This window comes from Mercenaria mercenaria, chromosome 1, assembly GCF_021730395.1.
Source record: "Mercenaria mercenaria strain notata chromosome 1, MADL_Memer_1, whole genome shotgun sequence".
NCBI classification, from domain to species: domain Eukaryota; kingdom Metazoa; phylum Mollusca; class Bivalvia; order Venerida; family Veneridae; genus Mercenaria; species Mercenaria mercenaria.
This window is the reverse complement of record NC_069361.1, coordinates 4,346,543-4,359,551: the sequence shown is the minus strand read 5'-3', so window position 1 is coordinate 4,359,551 and position 13,009 is coordinate 4,346,543. Positions and strand designations below refer to the sequence as shown.

General features: G+C 34.4%; 1 protein-coding gene across 2 annotated transcripts; it reads right to left on the bottom strand.

Moving 5' to 3' along the window:
- Positions 1-5,570: 5,570 nt before the first annotated feature.
- LOC128553353 (uncharacterized) lies at positions 5,571-11,256 on the bottom strand. 2 transcript variants are annotated; one of them, XM_053534578.1, is made up of 4 exons: positions 11,179-11,256; positions 7,943-8,108; positions 7,271-7,406; positions 5,571-6,270 (listed from the first exon to the last, which is right to left on the bottom strand). In XM_053534578.1, the coding sequence occupies exons 2-4, from the start codon at positions 8,050-8,052 to the stop codon at positions 5,749-5,751; spliced, it is 768 nt and encodes a 255-aa protein (XP_053390553.1). In that variant the 5' UTR covers positions 8,053-8,108; positions 11,179-11,256; the 3' UTR covers positions 5,571-5,748. The 2 variants fall into 2 exon arrangements, with proteins under 2 accessions (XP_053390553.1, XP_053390495.1); XM_053534520.1 differs by lacking the exon at positions 11,179-11,256 and having other exon boundaries at positions 7,943-9,240.
- Positions 11,257-13,009: the final 1,753 nt, after the last annotated feature.

The window sequence follows — 13,009 nt, the reverse complement described above, 5'->3', positions numbered from 1 at the left end:
CCCAAACGATAGAATTTTAGAGAAAAAAAACTAACATAATAATGAAAACTTTATTTTCTGTCGATTGAAGGTATAAAATTATGGGGTCATCGAATTCATTTTCGCGTAAAATTACATTACGCTACCCCTACCCTCAGATCACATAATAGCTTAGTCTGCATGTTTTTCTGATACGCCTCTTTTCAAATCTTAGTATTTTACACTCTCATTCGTCAGAGGCTCACTACAGATGGGAAACGAATCGTTGTGGATGAGAGAAAGAGAATTTTCTTTTCAAATGACTTTTATTATAACTGTTAAACTTGCGACTTAAGAGCGAAATGGTTTCGATACAGAATGTTCATCATACGCCAATGCGAAAACTTTGCTTAAAATACTGATCATGCTATTTTTGAAAATCGCTTTAGATATATTTTCTGCATCATAATAATTGTTTTTTTTTGTTGTTGTTGTCTATTTTCTTATTCAAAATACCAATAAACAAGTTTTCTGTTGTAATACACTGCTAAAATGAAGAAATTATGCATATGCAATTGTATATACCATTAATGTAAAATATCATAGTTCAATATTATACAACAAGTTCAAATGTTTAAAGTTTATGAATATTGACTTGACCGCCCCGCCACGGGAGTAAAGGATGTTTGAATCTCGTTTTTTTCTTGTTATTATCCCTAACCCACCAAATAACTTCATATTAGGGGCACTCCACCTTAAGTACCGCGATAGCTATCCAGCTATCTCGTGGCAGAAATATCCCACCATAAATTGCACTAGAGTCTAACAGATTTTTTCTATATTGTACATTTTAATAAAACTTCTCACTGTCGTAAAATAAAAATATGATCTAGAATATGATGAAATGAAATGTATCTAGATTTATGTGTTTGTTTTTGAGATATTTGCCCATGATTAAAGAGACCAGCACATTTCATGCAGATTTTAAGACATTATTTGGTATGTTTTAACGTGTTAGATGTTATATTCTAGTATGCTTGTCTCTGTTAAAACACTCTTACGCTAGAATGACGTCACGTTAACGTGCGGTGACGTCAAAGTTTCTGTTGCGACAAAGAAAGAGCGCTTCTTAATTTTATCTACTGTTTTAGATAGCAAAACATTGTTTCAGCACTATTTATACACTCGGGCGGTATTAAACGTCGTACAAATTATTTCACTCGGGCTGCGCCCTCGTGATATTATTACGCCCGACGTATAACCGCCCATCGTGCATAAATAAAAGACTCTTATGCTATAAATTATTTCTTAAATAAAATATACCTTTAGAAAGATACTTGTGACGTAATTTGAACTGTCATTTTCACTTCAGTCTGATATTACATTCAGCACAATCAATTCATGTATGGAAACAAGCAAAAGCATTAGAGTCTCACCTCCAAAAAATAAATTGCAAACTCCGGAATATAAGAAATGAAAGAAGTATTTTAGTTTTCTGTAGGCTATATATATTAGCTCATACTCATCAAAGCTTTCCCATCAAGTTCCTTGTTTTCACGACTTTACACTTCACTTTGTAGTGTAATTTCCATGCTACTTAAATTTGGAGTTCCAGACCAGAAAAAGAAAATTTTCTCTTATCGATATAGCTTTTATTTCAAAACTTTTTGTACGGGAGAGATGTTCCTCCCTTTTAACGATACGTGTATATTTTTTTTACAAGGATGGAACATTCCACTCTTTGCAAAACTTGTTATTTCTCTTCTTTAAACATTAGGGTCTTTTACAAATAAGGCGTATATCATACTATTGATAGGATGGAAAGTTCCTACCTTTCGCAAAGCTTGAGAAATCATATGTAAACAGTGTATATTTCACACTATTTTCGAAATTTATAAGACAATACATGTTTTCCAAATAATGATTATACTGTACTGACGAAAAGAGTGGAGCTTTCCTCCCTTTTATGAAACTTTCAACAAAACATATTTTTACCAATAAGGTGTACATGTATATTATACTGACACAAAAGGTGGAACATTCCTCCCTTTTGCCGAACTTACAGAATCGTTTCAAATCAACTGATATCTCAAATACATGTTTATTACAATTAAATTGCATATCCTACTAGTGCACATGGTATAACGTTCCTTTTGCGAAACATAAGAATTCATGCTTAAATAATTTTCATTCCACAACTACTTCAAAAGGGAGGAATATTCTCCTCTAAATTGTCAAATTAAACTTCAAAGGCGCAGCACAGAACGATGATAATAGACTTTTGATACTATAAAATACTGTGTCGGCGTTCCATACATATTTACTATACATTTCGCCAATATTTTGGAATGGAAATAAAATATGTACACTACTATGGTTATAATAAATCGGAAATTCTTTGCAAAAAAAAAAAAAAAAACTCCAATTAGAATATAAATGTATATAAATATCTACACTCCATCGTACTAAAATATAAAGAAACCTGACGATTTCTTATTAACTATCTAACCGGCAATGTGGACAAGGTACAATGCGCGTGACGCTGCGCAGGTAAAATGATACATAAAATAAAAAAGATAACAGGTTTGTTTCAGTGTAACATCGAAAGCTATTTCACCCGTGAACTTTTTTTTTAATTTTTACTCGTGACTGCACCACACGTGAAAATTTTGATCTTACACTGAAACAAACAGATATCCTCTATGTAATCGTCTAACAGTTGATTTTGCAAACATGAGGTTTTTTATTAGAGACTGTCAAACTATCATTGATATTCAAATAGACAATACTGGAAAATATAATTGATATTTTAATAATACATTGCATATTATGACATTTTGGTATATAATGCAGCTGTTGCCTTTTTGTTCAAATACTGGACAAGATTTATGTCAAATTTTTAGTAACTATTATTTTTTCCTTTACGAATTCGTGAAAGAAAGGGATGCATATAAATGTACTATAGCATTAGATGTCGATTATCACCGAGTCATTTCAATGGTATGGTAATAACTGCAGTTGATTAGCGCATCTGGTGATATACGCAACCTCTTTAAGCATATGATATATGCATAGTTATGATTTTCATTTATCTCGTTACTTTAACAGTAAGGATTCACATCTTATGTACTTTATAGCTTGTTGCAGATGGTTTAGATATTTTACAATTTAACACATACAGGGTTATGTTTTGAGTTGCGTGACCACCCATAAGGCAGGCAATAATTCTATATGGTCAGAACAAAAATGTTCTAAACAATTCCAAGATGCTTTTAAATATCTAAAATACAGGGTGTCCCAGAATATATGTCCACTTAACAAATGCTAATAACTTTTTACAAAAGAGTAACACATAAGCAAATTATATATCATTTGAAAGAGTACATGTATAAGTTTTTGTAAATCAAACAATTACCTTGATTATTTACTTACAGTTTCTATAGTACATGTTCTAAGTGACCGCCATTATTTTGACTGACTAGCTCAATCCGCTCTCTAAAGAAAGTTACGTATGACGTTGGCACATGTGTCTCATGAAATGTTTCTTATCTCTCTACGAATAGCGGCTTTTAACTCTCTAATGGATGTTGGTTTGGGTTAATAAACATTGTCCTTCAAGTATCATCAAAGATGAAAGTCCAGGGGGCTGAGATCTGGTGAATACGGAGGCCAAACTTTGTCGGTTTTCAAAGAAAGCATGCGGGTGCCAAATGTTTGCTCGAACCACTTAAAAACATCATTTGCAGTGTGGGGGTCGCCCCGTCTTGTTGAAACCAACATCTTTCAATCACTGTTCCCTTTTTATCAGTTCTGGAATGAATTTATTCTGCAGAATGTTCAAGTATCGTTTAGCAGTCACGGTACAACACTCGCCGTTCTCCTCGTAAAAGAATGGCACGATTACCCGTATGCACTCATGGCAGCCCAGACGGTAACTTTCTGACTATACAGTGGCTTCTTGTCAGGAAAGTCAGGTTTGGTGGATCCCCAGAACCTGATGTTTTGCTTACTGACATAGCCATCAAGATGTGATTGGTCGCTTAACCAAATACTACCTGTCAATTCTTCATGTGCCGAATCCACTCTGCAAATGCAATCCTTGTTGAAATGTCATCGTCTTTTAAGTGCTGCATCATTGAAATTTTATAAGCTGTTAGCTTCAAGTCATATTTTAAAATTCTATGCAGATTTACTCGTAGATCTATTTGTAATTTCACTCAGTACCTTTCTTACAGATGTTCTGAGAGTTTCTCCTACAACTTCAGACACTGCTTGAATCAGTTCTTCGGAACGGGCACTTCTCGGTCGCTCGGCATTATCTTTCCTGCGATCTAAAACTGTTTCATGCTGCTCAAATGTTTGAACCACTCGGATGAATTGTTTATTGGAAGGTGCCTTTATTGAAGGATGCATTTTGATAAACTTTCTTCGCACAATAGATGGAAATTTGCAATTTTCACAGTAGAGTCTAATAATTTCAGTACTGTCAGCCATACTGGAAGCCTGAATACGAATGACGTCATAAGACCGTGAAAAACTTACATCCATTACTTTTCATTTGAGACCAAACTTGTCAATATTGAAGCATTTTTGACAAAGTTATTGACATTTGTTAAGTGGACATATATTCTGTGACACTACACGAAATTATTCCGATTTACTAGTATAAAAATTGTCAAGAGAAACAGAATTAAAAATTTGTTTACTCGGAATTTAACAAGTTACTTATCTAGAAATTATATATGACAGAAATAAAGATAATTATAATGTTCATAGACAAGCATATGTTGCAAACTGGTGAATGTCGGTCTTCAGGCCAATCCTGCTCTGCGCAATCTGATTGCGCACGCATTTTAGGGATCCATAAATTGAGCAATATCCCTAGACTGGGTACAACAGTAACATGTGCGATATTATGTTCTATTTTCTCCTTTCCCCTTTTCTATATGATTAAAAATTTAAAACATTTTAATCATTTAACAGCTTCGTTTTCACTTTTTGATTACCGTAGTCAGCATAATTTATCTTTTTTATAATCGAAAAACCAATGTATTTGAGGATAAAAATTGAAAACGTAATAACTTTTTTGGGTAAAAAGTATGTGTTAAATGGACGAAACCAGCAAAACTTACGTGGTGGAAGTCATATTGGACAAATCAAAACACACGGCTACCGTTGTAGTTACTTTATTGTGAGCGAGTGAAATGGGTTTTACGGCGAATCGACACAAAATGGCCATATATCGCCGAGTACTTTATTGTGGTATAACGTCACCTCTTCGTCGTGTTTAAATATGTTAAAACATGGTTCTTTTAATCAACAACGAAATATTCAAAGGTCTCTAAATAGTTAAAATCCTTGAGGTGATTTCATTTCGAACTAATTTACGATTTTGGGGTGCAACTTGGATGAGTGGAGGTCACTTTTCAGCCGACTGGGAGTGTGTGTTGGGGGGGGGGGGGGGGGGGGGGGTCCAGGAACCTGGACTGCAGTTAATATCGGGAAATATCCATTTTCACAGTTGTACTCGTTAATGTAAAGCAAGAGGCATTGATCTTACTATCAAAAGAAAAGTGTTATTGTTCTTGTTATTGTTTTATTGTGTTCAGATATGTTGTCAATTACATACTCTTAAGTTTTATACCAGTTGATAAATTTGAGTCTGCATTTAAATATTTTAGACTTTGTTGTAATATGAACGTGCAATCTGTATATTTGATGAACATTTTTTTCTGCAAGGAAATTGAGCATATATGAAAAAAATATTTCTTTGTTTTGAAAAAACGTTTTTCACATAATAGCACAAGCTTTGCTTCCTAAATCATCTGAGTACTCCTCTGCAGTATCCGTGTCACTTTGTGCCTCCGCATCATCATGTTTCTCAGATTCACTAGCATAAGTTTCGCTCTGTGACCGGTAGTCTTCCGGTTTATCAATTTCAGGCGTATTTGGCCGACTTCTTGCGTTTTCCTTATCCCTCAATGTCCTTCCCAACAAGAGTCTAGGAGATAAGGTACTGTTTTTCTTATCGTGTTTTTCGTGTTTGTAACTAACATGATTTGCTAAAAACGAGAAAACTGGATTCTCCTTTTTCAGGAGTTTTCGTTTGTTCTGTGAATCACTTTTCGGTGTTTTCTCCGGACTGCACAACAGTTTTGCTGTAGCATTCAAGTCAATATTTTGTAATTCCTCTAGAAGCATTTCCAATTTTCTCTCGCTGCTTGCCTTATCTTCCGCAGATATGGCTAACTGTGATTCCAACTTCTCAATTTTCTTATCCTTCAACTCGAGTTTATCTCGCAGTTCAGTCGTCTAAAAATATCAAAAATGAATCAGGTAATAATATTAGATGTAATTTGTTTTGTACACATTTTTTACAACGATCTGAATTGTTGACAGAATTTGGGAAGAAATCGTACATACTGCGACAAGGCATGGCATGGGTATAAGTAAGTGTGGAATATCGGATAAGATATTGAATTAAAATGACTTCCGCTCTCGATTGAAATTACATATTATTATTAATTTTATATTTGTAGTCCTTTCTACTGGGCTACATTTAGTCATATGATCAATGTTAAAAACTAGTACTGACTTAAAGGCGGAACCAGAAACACGTACTAACCAACAGCTGTGATGTCATCACGGTTCGACGTCAAAACAATGCGACGTCGTTGCCTTTTAGGTTCGGTCGTTATGTAGATTTATTGACATGATAAAAGTGATATCGACCAAGGGCGCATAATTGTATATTATGAACTTCTTTCCTGGTATTTGCACATGAAACACCTATTCCTTGTAACATAACATAAATCTTATTCAGGATATAACTGAATGTAAGCGTTACATTAGGAAAACTTATCAAGTCGAAATTGACATTCATTACTTAATTTATCGCTAGAAACAATTACCAGGGAGGTATTTTGATTTTTATATATATCATTCTTTCACCGTACATCAAACCTTGCCAAACAGCAATCATAATCATGCAACAGTACAGACGCGTCACTTCAATATTTTATGTAAATTTTTACACCAGCAAATTGACGTCGACGTCAAAGCTTTATTACACCAATGTCGTACCAAAATTAGGTATTGACTTTATTTCTTTGCGTGAGTTGAAATATAAATATAACGGATACGAAACTGACAAGTATAGCTGTATTCTCTAATAGATATTTATGTATTAAATGTAATTACATTTCATGTTCTGTATACTACCGAAATTTATTAAGGCTGACAGACAGACAAGCAGACAGACAAGCAGACAGACTGATTTGAATATTTTCAGAGTAGGATATAAAATATGTACTTCTTTCTGTAGTCTGGAAATGACAATATCTTTGGCTGTAATGGTGGCCGAGGAGGAGGCTACCTGGGTCCTATATCTCTGTATTGTCGTCTCCAACAATGTTACCTTGTCGATTAAATGACGCCGAGCTAGCTGCCTGCAATATTTATTATGTAAATACAGTGACAGTCTTATACATCAGTATTTACCTGTGAAATTAATAAAAATTGATTTGAAAAATTTACTTCGTGTTTTGATAATAACTAGCTTCTCGTATGACACAACATAAATTGCTATATTGCTTTTTTTCAAGTGTTGTACAGGAAGAGCTGATTATATCCTAATATTGGAAACGCATAGAATAAGAGTAGTTTATTACTTCAGGATTTAACTGATTTATCTTGTTTAAACAAGTTTTTTAGTTGCAACTGCTGCTGGTTTTCTTAAAATCTTAGTGACACGTAATTTGAAATACTAATAGTCTAAGACTGATACAGATGTCCGGTTTATAACCAGTACGTTACGACGTCAGGACTCAGCTTTCCTAGACATTTCTCGGCTTGCACAGAAATTCATTTGCTTGCTACTTTCAAAAATATATTGTAATTGAAAAGACTTAGTGACACAAATTGCTAATACGAGTATATTATATTAATTGCTTCACGACTCAGCTTACCTTCATCAAAGTCTTACCAGTTTCTCCTTGCTTTGCATGACGCTGCAGGAGAGTTGATGGCTGTGGTAGTATAACTTGTTGTTTGTTCTCCTGATCCATCAGTCTTACTGGTTTCCAAACCGTCCATGATACCCGTGCTGTTCAAACAGACACTTGTAGATTCGGTTTAATAGTCAGATGACCCTGTTATATAATATAACCAAAATAGTACCGAATCATTGAATGTAATTAAAAAATGTCAACATTGTATGACATATGCCACCCCACCCCAACCTGAACATAATTGACAAAATTATTACTAGTCAACTAAGGGGCTAACTGCAGATGTAAAACAAACTGGACATGACTTTCACGACCAACCACATGCACATATCCTCTTAAACGCTTAAAAATGATATTTGAACTGAATGGAAACTGTAAGAGATGAGTACACATTGTAACAGTATACGTTTAAAAAAGGGGGAATAACTAAGATAAAATATTAGACACAAACGTTCCCATAATATGCACATGTCTACCACATGCTGATGATGTATTGTAAGTTCCATTTAAATTGGATGGAAGCTGCATGCAGTAGGAGTTAAATACACAAGGCAGGAATGTAGTTGTAATATTGTTAAGTCAGAAAGAGAAAAATTAAAATATTTCAGAAAACTACCGGGGAGAAGAAATTTTTGCTGTAATGGTCATAGGCGAGTTCGGTGTTTAACGTTTGCGAAATAACATTATTTTTTAAGTATTTCTAATTGTTTCTCTCGAAAAATGTGTGTGTTTCTGAAAGGCTATACTTGCCAGATACAGGTACAACGATACGTTGTATACTTTTATCTGCTTTACGAAATTACTTTTCCAATCAGAATTTTGTTGAATTCGTTTCGAAGGTTGAACGCAAAACTTCTCTCAACCCTCGGTTTGCAGTATTCTGTCCGTAGCTAATCAATACCAACGTTCTCTGGGTTTGATTAGTTAAATACAGTGGCCTCCCTTGCATGCTTATTCTCCGTGTCAAAGTGCAAGTTCCTCAAAGCGGTTACCTTCCCTTGTGTTCATTATAATTTGATGTACCGTAAGGGGAAGTAATCGCTACGGGGAGTCTGGTCAAGTGTTTTTCCGTCAACGTAAACATGTGTTTCAGATAATTCCACAAACTGATTTCAGCATACAAGAGCTGTAGTATTGCGCTCTACAATAAATGCCAAAAATAATATACATTGCATCTATATTATTCACATTTTTAGAAATATTCTCTCCAATCAGTTTGACTGCGTGATGATACGTAAAGATTATTTGAGCCGCGCCACGGGAAAACCAACATAGTGGGTGTGCGACCAGCATGGATCCAGACCAGCCTGCGCATCCGCGCAGTCTGGTCAGGCTCCATGCTGTTCGCTTTTAAAGCCTATTGGAATTGGAGAAACTGTTAGCGAACAGCATGGATCCTGACCAGACTGCGCGGATGCGCAGGCTGGTCTGGATCCATGCTGGTCGCACACCCACTATGTTGGTTTTCCCATGGCACGGCTCATTTGGTGAAGGTGTAGAACTATTTTGTAAGACTTTTAACTGTAAGGAATGACTTAGTTTTGAAATTCGGTATAACATAACTGAAACTGTGTTTAGACATTTCTTGAAAAATCTACCCTAGATCAAAAAAAGAAAGAATAAATGTACCTGAATATTCAAAGATAAACTCTGATGAAATGGGCTGTTAGAACTCTGTGTTGTATGTATCCAAAAGAGTATACAGTATCAAGATGCACATGTCTGCAGCTTTGACATTGGATTCAATCGGTAATAGCAGAATCATTGCTCTTGTAATTGACAAACTTTCTTTCAATATACAACTTCTGTGCTACAGAGAGGTATCATTACGGAAATAGTTAAAATGTGTATAAATAAAATGAAAAAAAAAAGAGAGAAAATTTTACCGCCTCTCAAAAACAAAACAAATTTTAATTTAAAAAAAAAAAACATAAAAGTTTAATCGCCCGCTCCAACATATTTTTGAAAATATTCTCAAGTACTTATAGTTAATTTGGAGAAGCCAAAAGTATACGAAATAATATTATAAGTTTAATGACTTTCAATTATACACGTCGAATAGTAAGTAAAATTTAATAATGATCTCCGTAATCTCTCTCGACTGAGGGATAACATTGACTGTATCAGACTTTGATTGCAAACGACAAATCTAAATTTTTGTTTATATATTACTGAAAGGTATTTGCTTACACTAAAAGTGTTTAGAATAGAACTTAATTGCCTGTACTTAACAATATTGATACATTGATAAGAGGAATAAAGTCTGTGCTCGATCATGTAATTGTCTGAAACAACTGGTTGGTTGGTTGTAATTTTATTTATACTCGCTGCCGGGAGTCCCATATGAGCGAGAATATTCGCGCCTTCACTGTCCATCATAGAGCGTCAGCGGGCGTCTTGTCATGCTGTCCCTAGTAGTCCTTGCGGAGTACCAATCTCGGCGTTCGTGGAAGATGACAATACAAAGCTGAGGTGGTAGACGATCTTTCTTAGGGCCACAGCCCTCGCTGTTAGTTGTGACTCTACCGGCTGTCCTCAATCTATTTATGATCACTTCCGGTAGAGCCGCATGCCTGCTCCGCGACGTGCACGCGGCGAGAGCTTGGAGCAGTGACACAACTGGCAATGCATTCATAACTTTATCATGGCATCAGGAGTTCTAACTGACCAATCAGAGAGCTGCATTTTCAAGTACCTGCCATTTTACACTTGGGTAAAACGAAGTATTTTAACAATAAGATATATATATATATATATACACCATTATTTCAGAAATCAAAATAGATTTTGACTGCACATAGCACGGCCGCGGCAAATTGAAATTTTACATGGATTTAATACATCGATTTTAGTTTAAAGTTTGATGTCTAACACAGGGAGTCTACGATAATGTCCGAGTTTTTGTAACCACTACCCAAGTGAAATTAGTATTAATCCGCAATATTTCGGACATGTTCTTTTTTCTAAATAAAAACAAAACTAAATTAACATAATTATCATTAGTATGTCCACCTGCCATTCACAAACGACTGCATCAGTTCTAGGATGAATATATGTCTTTCAAGCAGACAGAGATTATGAAATGTGTTTCATTTGAAATAAAATCTTAAAGAAAATCTATTTTTTTTTAAGTTATGAAGTAAAGTTGTAAACTGATATGCCCAGCTATGCTATCAAGTTATTTTTGCAACAAAAGAAATAGAAAATTTACCTAATATTCTCCGTTGTTCACTATCCTATACACATACTTTGAAAGCAAAATGCGTTGTGTGGATTTTTTCTCAGAAATTATTGGCAAAGGAAAAACTAAGGGTGCAAATGTAATGTAAATAAACCGACAGTACTTTGTGGAAAGTGACAATAAATCATTATCATCTATACAATGTGCTATTGTCAAACTCATCAATAAGTGACGTACGAGAATCTAAAGCGTGTTTCTCAGATAATGTACATAATTATTTAGGCAGTGGAACTTCAAAAACAGACTTCAAGTTGGCACTACTTATTTTAGATATTATGTTTAGTTACCATTTAGGAGCCTAAAAATCATCCTGGGTAAAATATTTGAAAAAAAAAAAACAACAACATTTTGACAGCTTCACTAAAACTTCACGTAGAGCTACTAAATATTTTTCTTCTTAAACAATCCTTGCAAGTTTCACTTCAAGACATGAAAAAATTGAGCAAAGCATTTAATTGATTTGAAAGTATGTAAAGGTTATATCATAGGATTGTGACATTTTATCATAAAATACGATATTTTTAGAAAAGTTAAAACTCACAGAAGTTCGAAAGGTATATTATATAAGGAAAACAATTTTACAACTGACAGTATTGCCACTAAATTATATCTCGATTATTTTTCATCGCACAGAAATAGCATTGACGACATAAGGATTGACAAACAGCGTTCATTCCGCAGTTTCACTCTGTCAACAGTGTGTTTCCTTTGTGTAAATAGAGTTTAAGGAAATTGAAGAAAATACAAATATGGTGGTATTTTTTTTCTTTTCAAAGAAAAAATCTAAGCTTTGTTACTGGGGCGTATTTCACGTACATCAACAATTTATTTATGTAATAGAAAATTTGTTTTATGTTGAATAAAATTCATTATAAATTTGCTTTGGCCAGCGATAAGATTTATGTGATAATGAGTGAGCCAATGATGTATTGTCTAATGTAAGCCTACTTCATACAACTGGAATCAAGAACAATTCGTGCAAAATATTTTACCTACTTTATTAAGGAACTCGACGTCTTGTGACCGCCTCTTGACAATATGTTGTCTTTCGTCAAGCAATGCCTCGCTTCCCCATGAACATGAGACATATATCAAACAAAAAAGTTATTGTGTCTGTGGTGCCGGAAAAGAAACACAGAAATAAAATGAAAAGTTTACACTCGTTATTGAAGAAAACAAAATATTGCATACCGACATTCAAGCCAACATCTACTTCTGTATAGATTACCAAAATTAAAAACTTCATTAATTAGACCAGTAGTATGAATTGCGATATTACCGGATGTTGTTTTCTAAAAACAGGTAGATATATCGCATATTTCATTATTTATTACAGGAAATCTTGCATGTAATATAGCTTCAGCCATTGTCTGAACATAATTACTGCCTCCCTGGATAACAATTGTTACATTATGCGTAGTATTTATTGAATTACTTATTGTTATGTACGGTACAATAATTGAGTTTTGCTTCATTAACACCGGCAGCACTCCTACTATAATCTCTATCTTGCCTACCATAACTTTATTTGTCTGAAGGCCGGTTATAGTCAAGTCGGACAGAATAAATCATTCTGTGACCCGTATTTTACAAAATAGTATGTGTCCTACATAAGTACACGGGGGAGAATAAGAAAATATTTTGAATTTTATTAATTCCATTCAGCATCCTCTTTCAAAAATTTAGAACGCCCATTTCCATATCGAATTTGTCTTTCTAGCAACTGTATTTTAGCTTTCCAATATATTTTTCAGTTCTTTAAAGTTGTAGTTTGATCACGCGTTTAAATTGACCAGTATGA

What these genes read in the sequence shown, in the direction of transcription:
- LOC128553353 (XM_053534578.1), bottom strand. Translation starts at nt 8,052, where the DNA reads ATGGACGGTTTGGAAACCAGTAAGACTGATGGATCAGGAGAACAAACA. An exon ending in TGCAAAGCAAGGAGAAACTG is followed by an intron (nt 7,407 to 7,942) that starts GTAAGACTTTGA and finishes TAAATATTGCAG; the next exon opens with GCAGCTAGCTCGGCGTCATT. An exon ending in TTTCCAGACTACAGAAAGAA is followed by an intron (nt 6,271 to 7,270) that starts GTACATATTTTA and finishes TGATATTTTTAG; the next exon opens with ACGACTGAACTGCGAGATAA.